Genomic DNA, 18,009 nt, shown 5'->3' with positions numbered 1-18,009 from the left:
AACCCCCAAGCCGACTGAATCTCCCCTCACACCATATACATTTCCGAGTATAACGCCACTCACCTCGGCACCTCTTCGTCGCTCCTCCTCCGCCACCTGCAAACTCTTTATTTGGTTAGCAAGCACATCATCATGATTTGAGCACCGACCTTGTAAATATTCCATCACCTCCTCCTTTATCTCCCTCTTAGTTTCCCTCCGTCTCTTCTTAATTTCACTCACCCCCTCTTCCACATCCTCTAACTTTTGCTTCACCTCTTTTATTTCCCGGTGCGTCTCCTCAATTTGGTCCTCTAAGGCCTCCTTGACCGTTTCTATGTGCGTCCTCACCTCCCGGTCTTTCGTCTCCATTGCCTCCGTCACCTCGTCCAACCTCTTTGTCAATCCCTCATGTACCATCTGACATTCCCTCTTTGTCGCTATAAGTTCCTTCTTGATGTCTTTCTGCGCCGCCTTTAACCCCCGATTATTGCAGTGTTCTTTTCCACTTGATCCACTAGTTCCTTTTGTCCCACCATCAGCTGTTCTACTCCCCTTGTTAGATCTTCTATGCCCCCCCTGTAACCTAGCCGTACTACTTCTCACCTCTTTCTCCATACGCTTCTCACCTCGCTTTACCTCCTCGCGTACCCCCGAGACATCCTCGCCCACACCTCATCTTATCTCCTCCCCCATCTCCTCCATTTCTTTAGTAAATGCCGCCCTCATCTGTTCCAATTCATTCCTCTGAGCATCCATTTTACCTTCCAACCCGGTTTTCACCTCCTCTATCTGCTCTCCCATTTGTTTAATTTCCCGGGCGGATTGCTCCCCTATTTCCCGCAATTTGTCTTCCATCTTGTCTTCTCGCCCCGTTAACCCATTCTTCACCCCTTTTATCCCGGTCTAACCCCTCAAATTTATTGTCCAACCCCTCAAATTTATTGTTCAACCCCTTAAAATTATTGTCTAACCCCTCAAATTTATTGTCCAACCCCTTAAAATTATTTCCCATATTGTTTTCCATTCGTACCAATTGTTCTCCTATCCCCATTTGCACAGCGGCCTGCAGCTGCGCAATGAGGGCCTGCATGTCAATCCCTCCCACTTGTGCAGTGGGTGCGGCCGCCGTAGCCATGTGTGAGACGCCATTTTGTGCCTCTCCAACCACGTGCGCGAGGGCGCCATTTGTGCACCTAATACCCACGCAACCACATCACCATTGCTCTCCTCCTCCATTTCCTCCCTGTGGTCCTGGGTTACCCCTAACCCCTATAATTCCCCAACCGGCATCCGATCATCTTGACCATCCATGGCACGACTTAAATTTAGATGTTATTACAATCCCGGCCACTCCAAATTTTGACCAAATTATTTTTTTAGATGTTTAAAAATTTGGTTCGGGCCTCGAATCCCACTCCTGACACCAATTGTTACGGATCTCTACGTCGGCCTTTCCCCCTTAAGAAGGGGGGATTAATCCCCTTGTCCGCGACTGACCGACGTGAGTCCTGGGGGTCCCAACGCTCCTTCCGGTCAGGAGCAGCCAGGGTATTTGGTCTACAAAAAGTCCCAAGGACCTGAGTGCCACTCCTGACTGTGAAGCAAGGGAGGGACTCCCGCTCGAACCCCGGTTTTAGATGGTCTAGTTGCCGAGCGGTTTTTAGCAACCCGAAGTTCGAGTCATTAGCATTCACTAACCCGATTCCGAAACGTTGGCCAAATCGTGCCACAGGTATTCAATTGGGAAAAGACAAGGACGAAACGGATGTAAAGGAAAGAAGGCAGAGTAAGGAGGAACAAATATAATTTATTACTAACTAATTATGTACAAGTCAAAAGTAACCAAGGAGAAGGAGGGATACGAAAATAAAGACAGAAAGAGGGACGGACCAGAAGGACACAGTGCAATTTTTAGCTTAACTACTGCAGTCTTACTTAAACCCAGGGACGAGACAAAAGACAGCCTACAAGCACACTTACACGGGGGATGATGACAGGAATGGCAGGAGGTGGATGGCTGGAGGGAGAGGAAGGTTCAGCTGGACGCTGGCTGGGGCTTGATCCCGCACGGGACGTCGGCCTGGACCTCGACGGCCACCGATGCCACCGCAAACTGGTTCCCGCGTAGCAACGAGTCGAAGCTGCGTGGTGGAGTCAAAGCTGCGTGGTGGAGTCAAAGCTGTGTGGTGGAGTCAAAGCTGCTTGGTGGAGTCAAAGCTGCATGGTGGAGTCAAAGCTGCGTGGTGGAGTCAAAGCTGCGTGGTGGAGTCAAAGCTGCATGGTGGAGTCAAAGCTGCATGGTGGAGTCAAGCTCATCTCTCTTGTGGGGGCGTTGCGTGATGGGCTCGCTCTCTGACGCATCTGCCGACTCTCTCAAAGATCTTCCTGCGCGTCTCTCTTAAGATCTTCCTGCGCGTCTTTTTCAAAAGGCTTGCGCGCGCGCTTTTATTGCGCCTCGGGCGATCAAGCCGCCGGCCTCCAGGACACGCCCATCGGTGAGCTCGCCTCGGCCTTGATTGGTCGCGAGGGCTCACCGATCCCGCCCCTAGAGGAGGCGTTGGCAAGGCCACGCCTTGTTCCTGGCGCTGGGCTGAATCCTCCCACCTTCTGCTCCGAGATGACCTCGTGCTCAATGGAGTCTTGCGGCGAAAAACACGGTCCCAAAGCAGCAGCGGCGAATGCGGAAAACCGCACGCAGAAAACCGCCCAATGCAGTTGGCAATGGCTGACAAAAGGGGAATTGGAAGGGAATCTACCTTATTTGAATTCGGTGCAATGGAGTGTCAATTAATGGAAGACAAAGCCTTAAACTAATACACATAATAAGGAGATAACTACAAAAAAAAAATGAAATCTATGATTTGCTACGTGATTGTATATGGAATAATTAAGGGGACGACCTTTGACCTTTATACACAAACTGGAGGGTGATATTTACAACAAGCTTCATTACACTTCAATTAAAAAAAACACAGCAACACAATTCTCAAATCCACAACAATATATATTTATATGGACCCAAAGGGAGTCAGTGATTCCCTTCCTTTTATATATACTAGGGCGTGCCCGTACGTGGGTGCAAAAAAACATGCGTGCAAACAACAACAACAAAAAAAAACTTTGAAACCACGTGGCAGTAACGACCACAGAACCCCCCCCCCCTCTATTTACATGAAATGGTTTGGTCCATTCGCAAAGCCAAAGCGAACGGCTTGCGAGTACGGTAGAACCCCCCCCCCCTCTATTTACATGAAATGGTTTGGTCCATTCGCAAAGCCAAAGCGAACGGCTTGCGAGTACGGTGACCATACCTTGGGAACCACTTGTCCGATTAATTTCAAACCTTGAAAAGGCACATCCTCGGGTCCCCAGCAATATACCTGGCAAGTTTCAAGTATATCGGACCCGTGGTTGTCGAGAAACAGCGGTCACAGACAAACAAACAAACACACAGACACACACACAGAGATTACTGGAATTATAGATAGATATATATTTGATATGATATATATATTTATATAACTTTCTATATAAAAATTAACAGCAGTTTTGTTTTTATTTATGATCAAAGGTAATGACCACACTTATAATTATAACATAAAGATAATAAAGATAAACACAAAATATTATTAACCTGTTCGCTGCCAAGGGAAGTAACTAATTTTCAGATAGGATAGGACAAAAATCTTATCCCAACCTGCTTGTAATTTCCACCAGCTGCCCTCAACCAGCCTGACTCGGTCTTTTTGAAGTTTTCTAGAGCCCTTCCCCTTACAGGATGTAACCCAGACAGCAGTAAGCTTGTCTCTTTCCTCACAGTGAGAAGCCAAAGTAGGCTGATGGACAGATGAGGGCAGCGAACAGGTTTTAACCAACTACTTTTCATTGATTTACAAAGGATAAAGACATAAGGGATAAGGCCATAATTTATTATTGTTAATTATTGTTTATGAATTAAATATTAAAACAATAACATCAACAAACATCAAGAGTTTGCTCAACTTTTATTCAGTGCTCTGAAAAATAATGGAACATGATAACAATGGTCAAACGTATATACAAAATGGCATAAACATGGCCAAAACAATGTCTCTGCTAATCTTGAGAAGTACACAACTGTCACTGTCACTGTAACTAGTTGTTCTTCTCTGGTGGTGGAGGTGTCTTCAGCTCCCCAGACGGGCTGCTTGCAGCATCAGGACCGCTGGACAGGTTGAGCATTCCTGAGAGACCAGAGATGTTATACAGACTGACGCAGCCGGTGCCTTGTGTCTCCACATGTGGGGAGGTGGCTGGTACATCTCCGACGCCGTGGGGGTGTAGGTAGCTGGTGCTGAACTTGGTCGCACAGAAGCAGGAGCAGGGAAGGTGGGGACTATGGGGGGTTCTTCCTCATCACTCTCCTTATCTATCAGCTCACTGAGGATGGTGTTGATGCGCGACCTTGCCTTCCGGAACTTGCGCTTAGACATGCTGACCAGGCTGTCACGCACGTAGTTGGCGAAGGCTGCGGTGGCTGTGATGGGCTGAGGCTGTGCGAGACCTTTGAGGAGCTCCCCAGACTCGTGCACCCTCTTCTGGAGTGACTGCAGCAACTGGTCATCGTCCTGGCCACGCTTCCCCTTGCCCTGTGAGGATGAAGAGGGGACAGGGGAGGGTGTGCTGTCGTCATCAACCACGATCTCTGCACAGGCAGCCTCGACAGCCTCGAGGTCCCCGCTGTGTGCTGCAATGGTTTCCTTTACCTGCAATTATGACAATTGATTAGTAAAATACAAGGCAAAAATACGAGGCAAATTCAATGATTTGTAGTAATCAATGATTAATTTGCTCAGAGATCTGTAGTACAGTAAAACTAATATAAATAAATATTAGTATTGATATTAATATGTGTTTATACTTACACTGTTGACGGGCTCAGCACGATGGCGGACCACAGTCGTGAGGAAGCCGAAGTTTGCCTTCACCCACTGCTCCCTCTGTCATTTCCGGGGCGCCGTCACCGCTCTTCTTCTTCTTGTCGAGACGGGTGTGGGTGTCTCGCAGGGACTTGAACCACCCTTGAAGGTGCTCGACAGTCTTCCCCATGGCCTTGGCTTGATCCTCCCAGAGCTTTGCCTTCTTGTCCACCCTCCGGTAGTCAGTCTTCTTGATGTCCCAGAGGATGGCGTTCTCGCGAAGGAAATCGCACATGAGCTGCTCCTCTTGGACATCAAGACAAAACTGTGTCTTCTTGGCCCTCTTCTTCGCAAGGGTTGGCTGAGGGGAGGTGGAGGCTACGGACGCAGCTATCGATGCCACCGACGATGCCCGAGAGGCGTTGGAACCAGCATCCTCTCCGTCAGAGGGTGAGCGTGATGGGGAGGGTGTGGGTGATGATGGATCCTCCTTGCGTCCGCGTCCACGGCCACGGCCAGGAGACTTCTTGGCAGCATTCTTCGAAGTTTTCTTCGGCATGACGGTGACGTTGACACTTCGATGTCTAGTGCGGTTATGATTTGAATCGTCGAGCGGCAGCCTTTTAATAGGCGACGCCACGTGGTCGTCGGCGATACGCTGCCACGCGCTATGCATAAGTTAGACTCGTTGGGCATAAGTTGTGAACGCCGACAACACGCTACGCATTCGTTGGTATAAGTTATCGAAACGTTCTGTGTACGTTACTAATACGTTATGCATACGTCCAACTCGTTATGAATACGCTATTATACGCCCAAAACTGAAAAAAAACATCGATAGTTCAGCGAACGCCAGCGTTTTAGATAAATTTTGATACGTCGGCATACGCTGGCTAAATCGTCAAGGTGTGACAGGGGCGTAACACAAGTAATTCGGAAGTTGTCACAAGAGGATTGAATAAAACAGAAAGCGACGGCCTGGACAGGTTGCAGATCAGCGAGTCGCAATAACTGCGTTTTTTGGCCACAGGTATTCAGGTAATCAGTAATGGCTAATGCGGTACTGCAATCTAATTTAACGGATGTCTGGTGAAACCACCAGGTTATACCCGATGGTGCGTGAGGGCCGCAAACGAGTCCTGCCTGTGGATTCCTTGACGTTGCTCCCCATTTTCATAAAGTCAACATAAATCCTTAAAGTGTGATATCGTGTGTTGGGGATTATAAGTACATTTATTAGCTCGGGTGTAAAAATGCACCTCCACTCTTTGTTCAATTCATATTAAAATTTTAATACAAGGGCGCTTATTAACTGCAGGATATGATTTATATCGTATATAAATCAAACAAAATCGAAATATTCGTTTAATAAAATAGTTTCATCTTTGCGCAGGTTCTTCTTCCTCTTTTTGGCCCCACGGCGCGGCACGTGCCACGTGGTCATATAAATTGTACATTGACATTCATCGCTTTAATAATTGTTTACAAAATGAGATTTGTGTTTAATATTTCGCTAAAAATTAAAATAAATATTTTTCCCTTTCTGACTGAAATATTCTCGTCTCCTCGATACCGCGAACTTCCTTGGGATTTATGTCAATTCGAGCTTCACTGCTTCACCGAAATCGGCTGAGGAATTAAACAGCTCGCAGGAGTCGATAAGTCGGTGTTTGAGATAAAATGTAAGTTCTGCCTCAGTAAGGGTCGAACCGTGACCTTCGTGTCGGATTGATGGAATCGCACGCAGTCTTTGACTTCCTACCTGTGAAAACTGTAACCTGTGTTTTAATGGCGCTCCGTGGTTACTCAATGTTCATTCTTTCTATATCGTGTCTCTTTTGCTTTGAAAATGTCGCTTCGTATCGTCTCCGCAAAGCACAATTTGTAAATTAGGGTAATGTTTTCTCATTTGTATACCACACCCACCTCTTCCCTCTCCTCTCCCCCACACCCACCTCTTCCCTCTCCTCTTCCCCACACCCAACTCTTCCCTCTCGTTTCCCCGACACCCACCTCTTCCCCACACCCAACTCTTCCCTCTCGTTTCCCCGACACCCACCTCTTCCCTCTCGTTTCCCCGACACCCACCTCTTCCCTCTCGTTTCCCCGACACCCACCTCTTCCCTCTCGTTTCCCCGACACCCACCTCTTCCCTCTCGTTTCCCCGACACCCACCTCTTCCCTCTCCTCTCCCCCACACCCACCTCTTCCCTCTCCACTCCCCCACACCCACCTCTTCCCTCTCCACTCCCCCACACCCACCTCTTCCCTCTCCTCTCCCCCACACCCACCTCTTCCCTCTCCTCTCCCCCACACCCACCTCTTCCCTCTCCCCCACACCCACCTCTTCCCTCTCCTCTCCCCCACACCCACCTCTTCCCTCTCCTCTCCCCCATACCCACCTCTTCCCTCTCCTCTCCCCCACACCCACCTCTTCCCTCTCCTCTCCCCCACACCCACCTCTTCCCTCTCCTCTCCCCCACCTCTTCCCTCTCCACTCCCCCACACCCACCTCTTCCCTCTCCTCTCCCCCACACCCACCTCTTCCCTCTCTTCTCCCCCACACCCACCTCTTCCCTCTCTTCTCCCCCACACCCACCTCTTCCCTCTCGTTTCCCCCACACACACCTCTTCCCTCTCCACTCCCCCACACCCACCTCTTCCCTCTCCACTCCCCCACACCCACCTCTTCCCTCTCCACTCCCCCACACCCACCTCTTCCCTCTCCACTCCCCCACACCCACCTCTTCCCTCTCCTCTCCCCCACACCCACCTCTTCCCTCTCCTCTCCCCCACACCCACCTCTTCCCTCTCCCCCACACCCACCTCTTCCCTCTCCTCTCCCCCACACCCACCTCTTCCCTCTCCTCTCCCCCACCTCTTCCCTCTCCACTCCCCCACACCCACCTCTTCCCTCTCCTCTCCCCCATACCCACCTCTTCCCTCTCCTCTCCCCCACACCCACCTCTTCCCTCTCCTCTCCCCCACACCCACCTCTTCCCTCTCCTCTCCCCCACCTCTTCCCTCTCCACTCCCCCACACCCACCTCTTCCCTCTCCTCTCCCCCACACCCACCTCTTCCCTCTCTTCTCCCCCACACCCACCTCTTCCCTCTCTTCTCCCCCACACCCACCTCTTCCCTCTCGTTTCCCCCACACACACCTCTTCCCTCTCGTTTCCCCCACACACACCTCTTCCCTCTCCTCTCCCCCACACCCACCTCTTCCTTCTCGTTTCCCCCACACCCACCTCTTCCCTCTCGTTTCCCCCACACCCACCTCTTCCCTCTCCTCTACCCCACACCCACCTCTTCCCTCTCCTCTCCACCACACCCACCTCTTCCCTCTCCTCTCCCCCACACCCACCTCTTCCCTCTCCTCTCCCCCACACCCACCTCTTCCCTCTCCTCTCCTCCACACCCACCTCTTCCCTCTCCTCTCCTCCACACCCACCTCTTCCCTCTCCTCTCCCCCACACCCACCTCTTCCCTCTCCTCTCCCCCACACCCACCTCTTCCCTCTCCTCTCCTCCACACCCACCTCTTCCCTCTCCTCTCCTCCACACCCACCTCTTCCCTCTCCTCTCCCCCACACCCACCTCTTCCCTCTCCTCTCCCCCACACCCACCTCTTCCCTCTCCTCTCCCCCACACCCACCTCTTCCCTCTCCACTTCCCACACCCACCTCTTCCCTCTCTTCTCCCCCACACCCACCTCTTCCCTCTCCTCTCCCCCACACCCACCTCTTCCCTCTCCTCTCCCCCACACCCACCTCTTCCCTCTCCTCTCCCCCACACCCACCTCTTCCCTCTCCACTCCCCCACACCCACCTCTTCCCTCTCCACTCCCCCACACCCACCTCTTCCCTCTCCTCTCCCCTACACCCACCTCTTTCCTCTCCTCTCCCCCACACCCACCTCTTCCCTCTCCTCTCCCCCACACCCACCTCTTCCCTCTCCTCTCCCCCACACCCACCTCTTCCCTCTCCTCTCCCCCACACCCACCTCTTCCCTCTCCTCTCCCCCACACCCACCTCTTCCCTCTCCTCTCCCCCACACCCACCTCTTCCCTCTCCTCTCCCCCACACCCACCTCTTCCCTCTCCTCTCCCCCACACCCACCTCTTCCCTCTCCTCTCCCCCACACCCACCTCTTCCCTCTCCTCTCCCCCACACCCACCTCTTCCCTCTCCTCTCCCCCACACCCACCTCTTCCCTCTCCTCTCCCCCACACCCACCTCTTCCCTCTCCTCTCCCCCACACCCACCTCTTCCCTCTCCTCTCCCCCACACCCACCTCTTCCCTCTCCTCTCCCCCACACCCACTTCTTCCCTCTCCTCTCCCCCACACCCACCTTTTCCCTCTCCTCTCCCCCACACCCACCTCTTCCCTCTCCCCCACACCCACCTCTTCCCTCTCTTCTCCCCCACACCCACCTCTTCCCTCTCTTCTCCCCCACACCCACCTCTTCCCTCTCGTTTCCCCCACACACACCTCTTCCCTCTCGTTTCCCCCACACACACCTCTTCCCTCTCGTTTCCCCCACACACACCTCTTCCCTATCCTCTCCCACACACCCACCTCTTCCTTCTCGTTTCCCCCACACCCACCTCTTCCCTCTCGTTTCCCCCACACCCACATCTTCCCTCTCCTCTACCCCACACCCACCTCTTCCCTCTCCTCTCCACCACACCCACCTCTTCCCTCTCCTCTCCCCCACACCCACCTCTTCCCTCTCCTCTCCCCCACACCCACCTCTTCCCGCTCCTCTCCTCCACACCCACCTCTTCCCTCTCCTCTCCCCCACACCCACCTCTTCCCTCTCCTCTCCTCCACACCCACCTCTTCCCTCTCCTCTCCTCCACACCCACCTCTTCCCTCTCCTCTCCCCCACACCCACCTCTTCCCTCTCGTTTCCCCCACACACACCTCTTCCCTCGTCTCCCCCACACCCACCTCTTCCCTCTCCCCCCCCCCCACACCCACCTCTTCCCTCTCCTCTCCCCCACACCCACCTCTTCCCTCTCCCCCCCCCCACACCCACCTCTTCCCTCTCCTCTCCCCCACACCCACCTCTTCCCTCTCCTCTCCTCCACACCCACCTCTTCCCTCTCCTCTCCCCCACACCCACCTCTTCCCTCTCCTCTCCTCCACACCCACCTCTTCCCTCTCCTCTCCTCCACACCCACCTCTTCCCTCTCCTCTCCCTCACACCCACCTCGTCCCTCTCCTCTCCCCCACACCCACCTTTTCCCTCGCCTCTCCTTCCCAACCCCACTTCTTCACTCTCCTCTTACCCCCTTGCCACCTCACCTCCACCCTCTTCTCTAACCCCACCCTCTTCTCTAACCCCACCCTCTTCCCTAACCCCACCCTCTTCCCTAACCCCCACTCTCTTCTCTAACCCCCACCCTCTTCTCTAACCCCCACCCTCTTCTCTAACCCCCACCCTCTTCTCTAACCCCCACCCTCTTCTCTAACCCCCACCCTCTTCTCTAACCCCCACCCTCTTCTCTAACCCCCACCCTCTTCTCTAACCCCCACCCTCTTCTCTAACCCCCATCCTCTTCTCTAACCCCCACCCTCTTCTCTAACCCCCACCCTCTTCTCTAACCCCCAGCCTCTTCTCTAACCCCCACCCTTTGTCTACCCCCATCCTCTTCTCTAACCCCACCCCCCACCCTCTTCTCTGACCCCATCCTCTTCTCTGACCCCATCCTCTTCTCTGACCCCACCCTCTTCTCTAACCCCCAGCCTCTTCTCTGACTCCATCCTCTTCTCTGACTCCATCCTCTTCTCTGACCCCATCCTCTTCTCTGACCGCATCCTCTTCTCTGACCGCATCCTCTTCTCTGACCGCATCCTCTTCTCTGACCGCATCCTCTTCTCTGACCCCATCCTCTTCTCTGACCCCATCCTCTTCTCTGACCCCATCCTCTTCTCTGACTCCATCCTCTTCTCTGACTCCATCCTCTTCTCTGACCCCAGCCTCTTCTCTGACCCCATCCTCTCCTCTGACCCCATCCTCTTCTCTGACCCCATCCTCTTCTCTAACTTCAGCCTCTTCTCTGACCCCATCCTCACTCACTTCCCTTTGCTTGTGGAAGAGGGAGGGCAGAAGGCACCGTGCTGAAGAGGGGAGCGGAACAACATGTGGATGTAACAAGGGAACATGAATGAACAGGAGAAAGAAATGTTTGTTCCTTTGTTTTGTCCCTTTTTATACATTTTTTTTTTTCACCTCAGCTTAATCTTGTGTAAATATTAACATTTTCTAACTTATTGACTTTTTTTTCTTTTTTTTTGTCATTCCCCATCCCTTTCCTGCCTCTTGTTTTACCCCTCCCTATTCCACCTTGGTTTGGATGACCAGGTTATAGAAAGCTTCCGTCCTGAGTACCTCTTGGATCATTTCGCAATGGCGGTGCCTCATCAGACTCTGGGTTTTGTGAACCGCTTGATTCTCGCCCCCATGGTGCGTGTTGGAACGCTGCCGATGCGGCTCTTGGCACTAGATTGTGGTGCCGACATCGTGTATTGCGAGGTTTGTTACCGCCACCACCGAAGGTGGGGGGAGGTTATGTTTTCACCCCTGTCTGTCTCGTCTGTCTGTTTGTTTGTCTGTGAACAATATATCTCAAAACGTTATGGACGGGTTTGGACGAAATTTGGTGGCGAGATTTGGTTTGTGACAAGGACGAAATGATTAGATTTTGGGGAAGATTCGAGAATTTTTTTTTAAAAGTTCTTCATTGAGAAAAAAAACCCACCTTTAGAGGCCATTTTTCCCCGCAAAGCGGGGGTTGGCCTTTTTCGGGGACCGTGGTTGTTGTTGTTTTTTTGGTCCCCTTTTTGAAGCAATGTTTTACGGCCGGATGCCCTTCCTGCCGCCAACCCTTTTTGTCGCCTTTTACGACAAACAGGGAATTACCAGTGAACTGGTACTCAATTTGCCGACCTCGGAAGGATGACAGGCTGAGTCAACCCCCCTGGCGTTAATTCAGCGATCGACCGGGATTCGAACCCAGGATCCTCGGATCCTAAGCCGGCACCCTAGCCGCTAGCCCAACACCAGGGTTAGATGGGGCTAAAACGATATATAGCACGATATTTCAAAAAGTTGTGGATGCGTTATGACTAAACTTGGTGGATTAGTTGATCAAGTGAGAAGAACAAGCCGATTCGAGTTTGGTCCAGGTCCGGATCTAGATCCGGCCTATCGGTGGGACACAAAATGTAAACTGTTCAGCCTGGCGGAGGTTTGCGCTCTCCTGGTTGCCGTTCTAGTTTTAAATGCTCCATGATGTGGGGACGATCCATTCCTGTGCTTGCACAACGCCATAACACCTGATCAATTGAAATTGGTGAAGAGCCATTTACCTACCGTAGGTTTTGCAAGAAGCCAACTTGGTACCAAAGTTTTTGATTATAATAAAAGTTTTGGATGTACAGTATACACATCAACATCCTCGGGTGGTGAAGCAGGGCCGTTGAGGAATCCTGAGGCCATGATTGGTGGGGATCCTTATTGCCATGAGGCCCTGTAATGCATTATTGGTTAACCCCTGTGGGGTTGAGGGAGGGCGGTGATGCGGGGAGCGGAGTTTTCCTGTGGCAGGGCATGGTCCGAAAGCCCAAGCCCAAGTCAAAGGAAAGTTACCCTTTTTGCCCTTTTTGGACTATTGGTCATTTTGGCTCTTGCAAACACTCTCGCCTCTCCTGCATGTTTTGTGACTCGACCTCTTCACCATGTGAAAGAATCAGCAATGATGTTTAATATGTTGTTTATGTCTGTAGTAAAATAAACATATCTTCCTGTTCTTTTATTTATTTATTGTACACCGCACCTTTCCTATGCCATCTCCAGGCATTGCAAATCGTCATTGCCGGGCACCAAAGGGGGCTCGGCAGTGACGCACGCTGAAAGAGAGTACTCAGTTTTCACTCTGGTTTCTTTCTTTCTTGTTGTACACCGCTCCTTTCCTATGCCACCTCCAGGCATTGCAAATCGTCATTGCCGGGCACCAAAGGGGGCTCGGCAGTGACGCACGCTGAAAGAGAGTACTCAGTTTTCACTCTGGTTTCTTGTTTGTTTGTTTTCTTGTTTCCTTGGTTGTCCGGACGATATCTCAGCCATCCTTTGAGCTAGGAAGCTGAAATTTCGGCACAATAGTGAGCAAGTCCTTTGTCAAAAACGGTATTTTTTGTTTTTTGATTAATCAATTAATTGAGGAGTTATTTAATTATTAGCGTTTAATTAAGTACTTATTTAATTAATTAAATTTCATTTCTCTTCTGACCATTATTAACTCAGGCACCTTTTGAGTTAGGAAGCTGATATTTGGACATGCCAATGACCAGGTGATTTGGCTGCAAAGGATATTTTTGATTTATTAATTAATCAATTAATCGATTAATTATTTAATTATTCGATTAATGACAAAAAATTTTTTTTTTTTAAAGTTACAGATTCTGATGAAATAGTGGTAGTTTATGTGTTCTCTGACCAAATTGATTAATAATTTAATTTTTTTATGATTATTATTTATTTATTTTCATTATTAATCATTTATTTATTTTCTTTCTCATTTGGCTAATATCTCAGGCACCTTTTGAGCTGGGAAGCTAATATTTGGACATGAGTGACCAAGTGATGTGGCTATCAAGGATATTTTTGATTTATTTGTTTGTTTTCTTGCTTTCTTTCTTGCTTTCTTGTTTGTTTGTCCGGACGATATCTCAGCCATCCTTTGAGCTCGGAAGCTGAAATTTCGGCACAGTAGTGAACAAGACCTTTGTCAAAAACGGTATTTTTGTTTTATGAATAATCAATTAATTAAGGAGTTATTTAATTATTAGCGATTTAACTACTTATTTAATTAATTAAATTTCATTTCTCTTCTGACCATTAACTCAGGCACCTTTTGAGTTAGGAAGCTGATATTTGGACATGCCAATGACCAGGTGATTTGGCTGCAAAGGCTATTTTTGATTTATTAATTAATCAATTCATCAATTAATCGTTTAATTATTTAATTATTCCATTAATGACAAAAACATTTTTTTTTTTCTACTTACAGATTTTGATGAAATGGTGATGGTTTATGTGTTCTATGACCGAATTGATGAAGAAATTAATTTTTTAATGATTATTATTTATTTATTTTCATTATTAATCATTTATTTATTTTCTTTCTCATTTGGCCAATATCTCAGGCACCTTTTGAGCTCGGAAGCTAATATTTGGACATGAGTGACCAAGTGATGTGGCTATCAAGGATATTTTTGATTTATTGATTAATCAACTAATCGATTTTTTATTTATTGATTAATCGATTAATTATTTAATTTTTTATTCATGACTTATTTAATTAAATTTCTAAAAGATACATCTTCGGATGAAGCACGAGTGGTTTAGTTATGCTATTAGCCAATTGATTAAGAAAATATTTTGTGATAATCTTTTATTGATTTTAATTATACAATGAATCAATCAATTAATTGTACACCTCTCCCTCCCAATGCAGTCTCTAAGAGCTGCACTGCGGTATTGCCGGGCGCTGTAGGCGCCCCGGCAATGCCGCGCTGTAGGATATTTAATTATTTGGCATGGGGACGGTGTACTTTAAATGTATCTGTACTTGTTTGTTTTCTTTCTTGTTTTCTTTTTCTTGTTTGTCCGGGCGATATCTCAGCCATCCTTTGAGCTAGGAAGCTGAAATGTCGGCACAATAGTGAGAAAGTGCTTTGTCAAAAACGGTATTTTTTTTTTTTGATTAATCAATAAATTGAGGAGTTATTTAATTATTAGCGATTAATTAAGTACTTATTTAATTAATCAAATTTCCTTTCTCTTCTGACCATTAACTCAGGCACCTTTTGAGTTAGGAAGCTGATATTTGGACATGCCAATGACCAGGTGATTTGGCTGCAAAGGATATTTTTGATTTATTAATTAATCAATTAATCGATTAATTATTTAATTATTTGATTAATGACAAAAAAAATTTTTTTTAAAGTTACAGATTCTGATGGAATAGTGGTAGTTTATGTGTTCTCTGACCAAATTGATTAATAATTTAATTTTTTTATGATTATTATTTATTTATTTTCATTATTAATCATTTATTTATTTTCTTTCTCATTTGGCCAATATCTCAGGCACCTTTTGAGCTGGGAAGCTAATATTTGGACATGAGTGACCAAGTGATGTGGCTATCAAGGATATTTTTGATTTATTGATTAATCATTTCATCTATTAATTATTTATTGATTAATCGATTAATTATTTATTGAGTAATCAATTAATTATTTATTTTTTTATAAATGACTTATTTAATTAAATTTCTAAAACATACATCTTCGGATGAAGCACTAGTGGTTTAGTTATGCGATTAGCCAATTGATTATGAAAATATTTTGTGATAATCTTTTATTGATTTTAATTATACAATTAATCAATCAATTAGTGTACACCTCTCCCTCCCATTGCAGCCTCAATGAGCTGCACTGCGGTATTGCCGGGCGCCCGAGGCGCCCCGGCAATGCCGCGCTGCAGCATATTTAATTATTTGGCATGGGGCGGTGTACTTTGAATGTATGTGTACTTGTTTTTCTTTCTTTTTTATTCTTTTTTTTTTTTTTTTGTCCAGGAACTTGTAGATCTAAAGATGTTGCAGTGCAAGAGGGTTGTGAATGGTCAGTCGCTCAAGTTGTTTGCCTTCTCTCATTTCAATTTACTCACCTATTTTGTTGACGGTAGCCTAACTATTTTACTCTTGCAGATGTTTTGGGCACAGTGGATTTTGTCGCACCTGATGGGAAGGCTGTGTTTCAAACGTGCAGCCTTGAGCACGACCGAATCGTCTTTCAAATGGTACGAGAAGCACACAGCCATCGCTCCTGCATTGGGAGAGGGTGGTTATCTTATTTATTTATACACTGCCCTTGAGAAATTCCAGAATGCTGTGGATATTTTAAAGAACTTAATGTGGTAATCCTCCATGATGAAGGCCTCAACCGGGGCAACAGTTTGCGCATCAGGTACATCTGCTGGCTCTCCTGTCCTGGGGTCGTCTTCAAGGGACTCAAATACACTCTGTCAGTCGCCTGTTTGACTGTTGTTAACTATGAGGGTAGGGTGGAGTGGGGGGGGGGGGGGGGGGTTCGGTGGGGGAGTTGCAATTGGCTCTGGCTCTGTCTCTGTCCATCCATCATGCTATCTCCAAAATGGTTGTGTAAAAACCATAGAATTGTCTGAGGAGGTCAGACACAATACTGTAGCCAAGCATTGACAATCTCAAGGCTACAGGTCCATCTCCAGAGACATTGATGATTTGATTGATTGATGTTGATTGACATTGATGTTCCTGTGTCCACTGTATGCAATGTTATCAGGAAGTCTAAGGCCCATGGCACTCTAGCCAACCTACCTGGACGTGGCTGCAAGAGAAAATGTGGAACTTTTTTTTTCTGTATATTGATCAAAGATTGCATCGAAGGATTGTTCGAATGGTGGAGAAAACACCTCGATCAACTGCCAAACAGGTTCAAGCTGACCTTTAGACACAAGGTACTACAGTTTCAACTTGCACCATTCATCGCCAACTCAATGAAAGGGGGTTTTATGATAGGAGACCCAGGAGGACCCCACTGCTGAGAGAGACATAAGAAAGCCCGACTGGAGTTTGCCAAAACAGACCTGAACAAGCCAAAATCCTTCTGGGAGAATGTCCTGTGGACAGATGAGACCAAATTAGAGCTTTTTGGTAAAGCACATCATCTATATGTTTACAGAAAACAAAATGAAGCCTTCAAAGAAAGGAACACCTTCCCTACAGTCGAATATGGAGGAGGATCAGTGATGTTTTGGGGTTGCTGTGCTGCCTCTGGCACTGGGTACCTTGAATGTGTGCATGGCATCATGAAATCAGGAGATTACCAAGGCATTTTGGAGCACAATGTTCAACGCTGTGTCAGAAAGCTGGATCCCCGTCAAGGGTCATGGGTCTTGGTGCAGGACAATGACCCCAAACACACTTCAAAAAGCACCCAGGAATGTTTCAAGACAAAACACTGGACTGTTCTGAAGTGGCCAGCAATAATGAGTCCAGATCTAAATCCCATTGAACACCTGTGGGGAGATCTGAAAACAGCAGTTGGGAGAAGGCACCTTTCAAATCTGGGAGAACTGGAGCAGTTTGCACAAGAAGAGTGGGCCAAACTGCCAGAAGAGAGGTGGAGGAAGCTTATTTATGACTATAGGAAGTGCTTCGACTGCAGTTATGCACTTCCTGCACTATAGGAAGTGCTTCGACTGCAGTTATTTTGTCCCAAGGCTGTGCTACCAAATATTGTCTATTTGAAAAAAGTGCAAGGGTGCCAATATTTTGGGCCATGACTGTATGCAGCACGATGTCGCAAAAAGATATGGATGAGTTGTGACAAAACTTGGTGGATAAGTCGGGTAGGTGGCAACAAGCCGATTAGATTTTGTTTTATTTCTGGGTCCAGATGCGGACTACCAGTGGGGTACAAAACGTAAACTGGTTAGCCTGGCGGAGGTATGCGCTCTACTGAGTACCATTATAGTAGTATGATGTAGCACATTCAGGATGATTCAAGAAACAATAAACACTTCGATTTACTCAAATTAATCAAAGGGAGGTGCAAAGTGCCCCTCCCTTTATACAGACTTGGCATTTAATATGGAATATATTTTTTTCGTGACTTGGGTTTACTTTCTTAACTCAGTATATCAATCTGGTGAGTTTCTTTTACACTTTGGTGATTTATTTGTTAAACGAACCATGTCACTGATTGTCTGTTGCAGCAAGAAGTCAACAATAGGATTATTTCACAGGTGGTGTGGCTAAAATGTACGGACAGGTGCATTTGATGATTGGCTTCACAGTCGGGTATACAAGGGTTGTTGCGTTCTGTATTAGTGGAAAACAACTGCTGCACATCTACAAAAGTTATTGCCGCTTCCTCTGGAGATGGTCCGTCAACTCGACAATGCTGTTTGTCATGGAGTGGTGGCTTTACGAAATTACGGCATGAAACAGCGTGCTATTGCTCGGCAGTATGGCATCACTCAAGGTTAGGTGTCAAAGATCCTGAAACGAAATGCT

At 47.8% G+C, this 18,009-nt stretch overlaps 1 protein-coding gene across 7 annotated transcripts in view; it reads left to right on the top strand.

The window, feature by feature from the left end:
- Positions 1-5,215: 5,215 nt before the first annotated feature.
- DUS2 (dihydrouridine synthase 2) overlaps positions 5,216-18,009 on the top strand; it is an 84,585-nt gene continuing 71,791 nt past the window's right edge. Inside the window, exons 1-5 of one of the 7 annotated variants that reach the window (XM_078779712.1) lie at positions 6,609-6,774; positions 10,984-11,071; positions 11,250-11,420; positions 15,529-15,574; positions 15,661-15,752. In XM_078779712.1, coding sequence (XP_078635838.1) covers positions 11,295-11,420; positions 15,529-15,574; positions 15,661-15,752 — 264 coding nt within the window. In that variant the 5' untranslated portion in view covers positions 6,609-6,774; positions 10,984-11,071; positions 11,250-11,294. Of the gene's footprint in view, positions 5,444-5,833; positions 5,919-6,331; positions 6,563-6,608; positions 6,775-10,936; positions 11,072-11,249; positions 11,421-15,528; positions 15,575-15,660; positions 15,753-18,009 lie in introns of those variants that run through there. The other 6 variants (XM_078779711.1, XM_078779707.1, XM_078779708.1 and 3 more) reach the window with 6 other exon arrangements.

Source organism: Myxine glutinosa, chromosome 6, assembly GCF_964187855.1.
Source record: "Myxine glutinosa chromosome 6, kmMyxGlut1.1, whole genome shotgun sequence".
Classification (NCBI taxonomy): domain Eukaryota; kingdom Metazoa; phylum Chordata; class Myxini; order Myxiniformes; family Myxinidae; genus Myxine; species Myxine glutinosa.
Note: the sequence above shows the minus strand (reverse complement) of the source record. Positions and strands in the feature narration are given on the sequence as shown.